General features: G+C 42.0%; 1 protein-coding gene across 1 annotated transcript in view; it reads left to right on the top strand.

The window, feature by feature from the left end:
- DNAL1 (dynein, axonemal, light chain 1) overlaps nucleotides 1–1,242 on the top strand; it is an 11,649-nt gene extending 10,407 nt beyond the window's left edge. The window contains exon 7 of the mRNA XM_010136766.1: nucleotides 1,196–1,242. Within this exon, the coding sequence (XP_010135068.1) occupies nucleotides 1,196–1,242 (47 nt within the window). The remainder of the gene's footprint in view (nucleotides 1–1,195) is intronic.
- The last annotated feature ends 6,251 nt before the right edge of the window (nucleotides 1,243–7,493 follow it).

Here is a 7,493-nt window from a genome sequence, read left to right as displayed (position 1 = left end):
CATTCCTGCAGCCTGGAGCAGTGGACAGCTTTGAATTCGACAGGTACGTTTCCTGTGCAACACAGAAAGAGGAGGATATTTAAGAATGAAAACAACAAAAACGAGAATGTTGTGAAAAAGAGATGAGAAATGCCATAGCTGGCTGCATGGTTCTTGCTGTTACACAGTCCCAGAATCCTGTTGTGCTTATGTACTACGTGTGAGATAACTAATCTAGGAACCTCAAAATTATTGAATGGTTGAAGATATTCTGGACAAAAATAAGCACTGGAGGTCTCTTTCAGCAGGTAGTTGTCTCCTGTCTGTTAGTTCCTGTGCTAGGAACCCTGCTCAGCAGATCAGTGCCTAAAGCACAACAGAAAACACGCTCTGGTGATTTTTTTTTTTGCCATATTCTACTTGTGAAAAAAGGAACACAGCACTCCAGTCTTAGAGTAGGCAAAGGGCTCTCACCACAAAGCCTCACCACAGTTCAAGTCTCTGCCTCAAGCTGAGCAAAGTATCAGTATTACCCAGGTGACAGTGCAGGTGAATGGGTCTACACCTTCATGCCTTGCTGGTCTTGTACTAGTTATTTAGGCATTTGATTGTGCTGTTTCAGTGTGATGTGAGCTTACCTGTACTGTTGAGTTTTGCCACGCTGGGGAAAAATTTATAACCTGATAACTTTTTGAGGGGCTATTAGCATTTCAGCTTATTTTAAGTAAGTTCATGAACACATCACTGTGAGGTGGGCGTTCAGACATTGCAGATCGCCGCAATCAGTAGTGCCTTTGCTCAACATTGGTTAAAAAGTTTTTGGTTTTTTTTTGAAGCACCCAAGGGGTGGGTATAGACCATGACTCAGCTGTGCAATGCAGCTTTATTTCATAATGTCCAAGTTGAATCAACATCCCCCAGAGACCAAGCTAGGCTGATCTTTGCAGGTCCTGCTTTAGTACCTTCTTTATGCCCTGTTACCAAGAAGTTTGGAAGAACATTCAACAGAAGATCTCATTAGTTGAAGGCTTTTCTAGGTTAGAGGCGATAAGGTATGCAGCAGTTCGTGTCACTTAGAAGCAGTGGCAGGAAATACAACTCGCCTCTTTCTGCCAGTCCAGATTAGCTGTCAGGTATATCAGTGTTAACCGTATGTTTCTCTGCATAATCTATTTGTAAATCTTTGCAGATTTTTTCCTCTCTTTTTTTCTCTTAGGTATCCTAGTTATTAAACAAGAAGATGAAGAAGAAGAAGCAAACTGATGACACTTTCTTGTTGAGTATTAAATTATTTAAGTAACTCTAGATAGCTTGGCATATTGAACTTTTATATAAAATACTTGTTTTGAAGAAAATCTTTGGACAATTTTTAAAAGACCACCTTATCTCCACAGTCTCTCATCCAAAGAGTTAGTTACCAAAATTTGGGCACATGAATTTTGTCAAGCTTATGACACCTTCTGTAGAGACGAGTGGAGCTGAGTTTATCTGACTAGCAAAAGATCTCTACCTAAACTAATACATAGCTGGTTTTAATCCCTGATTAGTGGTGCTTGTTGTTCACTCTTGGGTTATAATAGAACCATTTTAGCTTGTTAGGTGCAGCTGGCCGTTGGAAACACAGAGGCCAAAGAACAACCTTGTGGTTTAGAGACACATTACAAGCTTTGTTATGTTTAAATTTGTCATGGGAATCCCTCAATATTTTAAATCTGTGAGTTTGCCTTTTCATCCCCTTAACTGTTATGCCAAACAGGCGCAGTAGTTGTGGACCTACGCACAGAAAAGGTGTTGGTCTGATGATCACTTGTTACTGGCCTTAAGGTTTGGATTGGGCTTCTCGCATTGGAACTCAGCTACGTTGCTGAAAAGGCCATGTATAACTTACATACTTATTTATTTTAAAGAGGGAACAGGAATTCTTTGCGGGGTTTCAGTGAGACTAAAATACCTGCTAGCCTTCTTACTAAGAAATTATTTTAGATTGGAACATGCGGTCTGTTAGCCTACAGCTGCTTTCTAGTTTTGGTTTGGGTCACTGGTGGACATAATCCTTCTCAGCTCCAGAATCTTCCTGCGACTAAGTAGGCTGATCCTAATACGGAAACAAACGGTGAACAAAAGACTTGGGCTTGAGGACAGAAATTTTGGCGTTTGAGGATACTAATTTTTTATGAAAGCAAAGATGTAAGCAGTGAGAGAAGTGTATGTAGTTAGTGGGGAAGGTGAGGTGAGATGGAAAGTTGGAAAAAAGTATTGCAGATGTGTTAAATGTGCTGTATTGCAGGGTCACCAGTTTTAGTGAAGCCCCCACATGCGACACGTAACTCTTTTTAGTGAACAGCATTACCCAGTGATGAAGGCATACCTGATTGCACTGTTAAGGACCAGTAGTGTCATCTTTTCTTCTGTAGGGAATAGATAAGTATTTTTCTGCAGCTCATTTTTGGTTTGTAAAAGCTTTTCTGCTAACTCAAGGTACCATCTTTGTTTACGTTGAAATAGCAACAGGTGCACCTGCTGGTCCCAGACCAGGCATAGAAGGGATGGAGGCAGAACGCCACTCTTAATTATTTTTTTAGTGAAGGTGTGGCAGGAGTTGAGATCTTGGAAGTCATGGTCAGCGATAAAAAGGTAGAGTTGGCCTGGGCGCCAGTGGCATTGATCTCAAGCGCCAGGTATAACTGTAGGAGATAAGCTCTAATCAATATCTAAGTGAATACAGTGTGAAGTAGAAGATTACAAGACAATCACGGTTTAGTTTCAATGTATTGCTTGTTACTCTATGATTGTTAGAGGAATTCATAAGCATTCCAACTTAAATTAGCAATTGCTGATAAGGCTTGAGTTTGATTTAGATCCGTTACTTAAAATAAGGTCAAGAGAGCAATGGCAAAAACTCTGGACGTCCTTCACCTAGCACAAACTATTTCCAGGCAGCTGTTCTCTTGACCAGAAAGCAGTTCCTTAGTTAACTAGGTCACTGGATTTACCTTACGGACAATTTTATATTCATACATTAGTTATTTTAGAATTATTCTCCTAGCTTTATCATTAGTAAAGGCACCATTGACCAAGAAGCACGGTGGGAGAGAGGGTACGGAGTCAACAGCCATTTCACGTTGGCTTCTTTTAAAACTACGCTGTTCAGAAAACTTGCAGCCAGCCCCTTTTGGCCAAGTCTAGCACAACACCTACAGGTATGGTACGTATGGCTAGGTTAGCTCCTCCGATGAAGTGTGGCAGGAGAGAGGAGTGATGAGCACACGGTTCAATGCCAGGTAATCCTGCTGGTTGATTTTTTAATATCTAAATTTTGTCTGAGTCTGTACATTTCTGGAAGTCATGTTAGATACAGCAAACACTTCAGCTATTCTGGGACATTCTGTGAGCAGAATAGAAACCTAGTGTTCTGACGAGGCGGTGGTGAGTGGAATGAGACGCAGCTCCACTGGCAAGAAGTGAGCCACAAGAGCAGTCCCTGGCTCTTCTAAGTGACCAGTACAGGCTATACCTAAGGGAATCGGTCCATTAACTCCTGCAGTTGTTGGTAGAGCTGTGTGTAGTGCAAGGCCCGCTGTCATCAGTTCCCGTCACAGATTTAACAGCACAAATTCTCTAGCTCTCTTTTGGGGGCTACATTATAAATATACCAGAAAAGGAAAAAAAAATCATTATTGAAGGAATGGAGCATCCAGTCAGCACAATTATAACAGCAGTAAGGGACACTTACTTACCAGACCTCCCTTGCCTTTCACCCTTCATACTGTGAAGAATTAGCATATAATTTTAAACCCTTCTGATAAAAAAGTGTATGCTAATCTCAATGAAAGGTGCCGTAGGAAAAGCATAAACTGTGGCCCTCATTTGTCAGGAGATGCCTCACCTCAAAGCTGAGCGGAAGGGTCAGCTTAATGTTGCTTTGCCTGAGGAGTCATGACTACTCTCATGAACAAATCAACCCTCCCTGAACTTTTCTTTCTCCCAAATAAGTAAAGTTTTCCTAAATTTTAAAATTTGCACTTTAAAATGATGCACTGGATGTGGTGGAAGACATACACGGGTGGCAGAATTAAAGCAGCTGATTTGCCTGTTGCTGGTGCTCCATGTCATGTACAAGCTAACAGGGAAGCCCAGCCTGCACGCTCCTAGGGAGCACCTGAGGTCAGTCGTGACAGGCTTGTCCTTTGGGCTTACTCTGTGCCCTTCCCTGTCCCACCACACCAATAAAGTCATGAGCACATTATTATTCATGGATGAAAAGAGCACCCATGTAAAACTTGCAAGCCATGTGGAATTCTGCTTTTCCCAGTGAAATTATGGAGGATTAGCATCCACTTTATTCCTTCGAGAAATACCCTAAAATGAAATTAGAGAGAGATAGGAGAGAGATAGGTTTTTTTACTCGCTTGTTAGCACACTGAGCTCTGTGCAAAGAGCTGATGGATGCAGTGATTATATTGAGAACTGCTGGAAAAATGAGAGAAGAGACCTGAGAACCAGCAGATGACTCAGGTTACACTACAAGTAGACGCGTCTAGAAAAATCTTCAAGCAAGAGAGCACTTTTAACATCCCCTTTGGCTATCTTTTGTATACAGTAATTTTGTAGCATGACCAAGCTGTTGAATTTGCTGTGTTTAAGTTATTTAGACCTATGTTTATAAATGTTATTCTGTGAAACTTGTTTTAAAATAATATAACGTTATTTTATACAAATGTCTTTGGCTGTTGTGTAATGAAATAGTTCAAGCTTGTGGACAGGGTTCAGAAATAATAAAATTTTTTTCTCATTCAACTTTCCTAGCTGCTCAGGGAGCAACGTATTTATAGTTTGTAAATGCCATTCCTTATCGCCTCTATATTTTAGAATAGAAAATAAGCTTTAAAAATGCTGTTATATTGTGATTGTTGACATCTGATACATAAATATTTTTCAATCTTTTAAGACGTTGATTGTCAGACTTTGTTCTTATGTCCTGAGAGAAGACTCTACCACTGCTATTTGGGGAAAAAAATCCAAATCAATTTAAGTAGCTAGTCTTTCTTCAGTACAGAATTACTAATTCACTTCTTTCTTTGAAGTTAAACCCACACAAGAGTTAACAGATTTATAAATTTCTGCAACAGAAACTTTAGCCTTCAAGAGTGTCAAGGAAATGTAATTTCGAAGCTCAGATATGAAGCAGCAGCTTTCCAGCCCATAGCCCACAGCAGTCAGCCTCGATAGTTTCAGGAATAGCATCCTGCAGTGCTGTTTAAAACCAGGTAGGGAATTACTGCAGGATTCCTCACGGTACCACTAACTCAAAGCTTACTAACCACTGCGGTGCTTTATAAGATCTCTTTCATAGTTGGAATAACTTGCAGAAGGTTGGGCTTGGATCCACCAACTTTAAAAAAAAGATGAAAACCAAAATGCCCAAACCTTTTGACTTTTCTGATCATCTGAAGTTTGTTTGCATGGCTTCACAGTTTTAGTACAGAGAATTCAACCTTTAGCACTTTCGCCAGTGCCTTTGTCAGGGAGGCAAATACATAATTATTTAAAACCTTAATCAAAGACTTGGTTTGCTATCTGAAGTGAAGGCTTTGGTGTCCCCTGTCTCTTTTGGCCACCACGCAAAATACCACTTACTTACTTCTCCTGACGCTTCTGCAGATCAACAGCCACATCCACAGGAGTAAATGAAAGCAAGGGCTTCCTTACAGCGCTGCAAAAAAAGAGCATTTTAATGTCTTGGGCTGAGTGTTTCTCCTGCCAGCTTTGCCAAGATTATTGAAATGAAAATTTATCAGCATAAATAAACAACTAAAAAGAAAACAGGTGTGCTGCCGGAGAGTCTCACGGAAACCGAGCAGGAGGCCAGTCAGACACTGATGCATGTCTCTACCATCTGCTTTATGTAGTGCAGCTTTTAAAGATTTCATGCCTGTAGGTGTGAGAAACACCTGTGTAGCCCAGTTAACTCAAGCCACTTATCTACCAAACCAGAAGGAGCCTTTGTTCTGAGGCTGGATAGAAGCATATTAATATTGAAGAGCCACAGCAAGAGATCCGGCTAGTTCCAGAGGAAACGAGAGTAGCGCTGTTTAACAAAAGAGGTTTAAAAACCCCCTTCGGTTCAGGGAACAGATAAGCCATTAAGACAGTATTTACTAAAACTTTTTTTAAACTCTGTCATTGAAAAATACGATGCAATACGGTTTACAGCTGGAGTAGTTGTTTTTACAATCAGCAGATTCAACTACGAAACAGCAGGAACTGTTAACTCTTTTTCCAAGTCTTTCTCTAGTTTTACTTTAGTTTCTACTTCCTGTCCCAGCTGCAGCCATCCAGGAATTCAGATTTGATACGGGCCCTCACATACTGAGTTTGACCACACGCTGCCTTTGCTCTCCGCACAGTCTTTGCAGCTGTTTCAGGTAGTGTCAGAATCCAGCTGACCTTGTTTACAGCACAGCAGGCCGAGAACAATTTCCCATGGATTTCTAACACGCTGTCAAGGTCCTGGCACAACACACCTGTAAAGAAACTAGAGCTGCGTCTGCCAGTTATTTTCTTGGATATAAGACACAGCAGGCCAGTGTCTTCAGGGAAAGGTTTTGTCACAGGTTCGGGCTGGGCTGGCCACTAGACAAATGACAGCTGCTCTCTGTTAACGCCTTTCCCCCCCAAAGGGGAGGAGAAAGGGAATAAGAGAGAGACATTTATGGATTGGAAAAGAAAACTACAACTGGTTTAGTGAAAATAGTAACAACAAAATGAAATGTATACAAATAAATACAATACCAAGACTAAGCCCAAACCCCCTGATGGCAACCACGTCACCGTCACCACTGATGCTGTGGGCAGGTGCTGGGGAAGTCCCAGACTGGACTCAGCAGCAGATGGGAACCAGATTCAGGAACTGGATTCTGGAGCTGGATTCAGGAATGCACGGATTGGGGTCAAAGGCAGAACAGACAGAGTCCTCCTTGGACACTGGCCATTGAAGAAGAGTGAGACCTCTGTGGTCCCTCAGCTTCATACGGACTATGATGTCTATGGGATGGAACACCTTGTTGGTCAGCGTAGGGTCACCTGTCCTGTCCGCTCCTCCCCGCAGGTGCAGCCTCTCACTTGCTGCACCCCCACCGTGGCACACAGGGTTGAGCAGTGACCTTGGTCTGCACAGGAGCAAGAATAAGCCAGAGCCTTTCTGCACCCCAGTCCCTGGTGGTAACTGGAAACACCAAGCGTTGTCACTGCTAGAGGCAGACACTGTCTGCAGAAATACACCGTTAACTTCAGGAAGTGCAGCTGGTTAGAAGAGGCTGAGCTGGAAAGTAAAATCACTGAACAGAACGAGTTCTGCTCTGACTCAAACCGGGACAAGTTTACATTGAGAAGCAGCCTCAGGGATTGTTATGGAAAACACAGAGCTGGTATGATGAGAGATCACACTGGCTAGAAGGACTGATAGTCACTTTCTTTGCATGAATGCATCACAGTCACTATCATCTCTACGCCCC

This window comes from Buceros rhinoceros, unplaced genomic scaffold (genome assembly GCF_000710305.1).
Source record: "Buceros rhinoceros silvestris isolate BGI_N320 unplaced genomic scaffold, ASM71030v1 scaffold11175, whole genome shotgun sequence".
Lineage (NCBI taxonomy): Eukaryota > Metazoa > Chordata > Aves > Bucerotiformes > Bucerotidae > Buceros > Buceros rhinoceros.
This window is presented reverse-complemented; position numbering and strand designations above follow the sequence as displayed.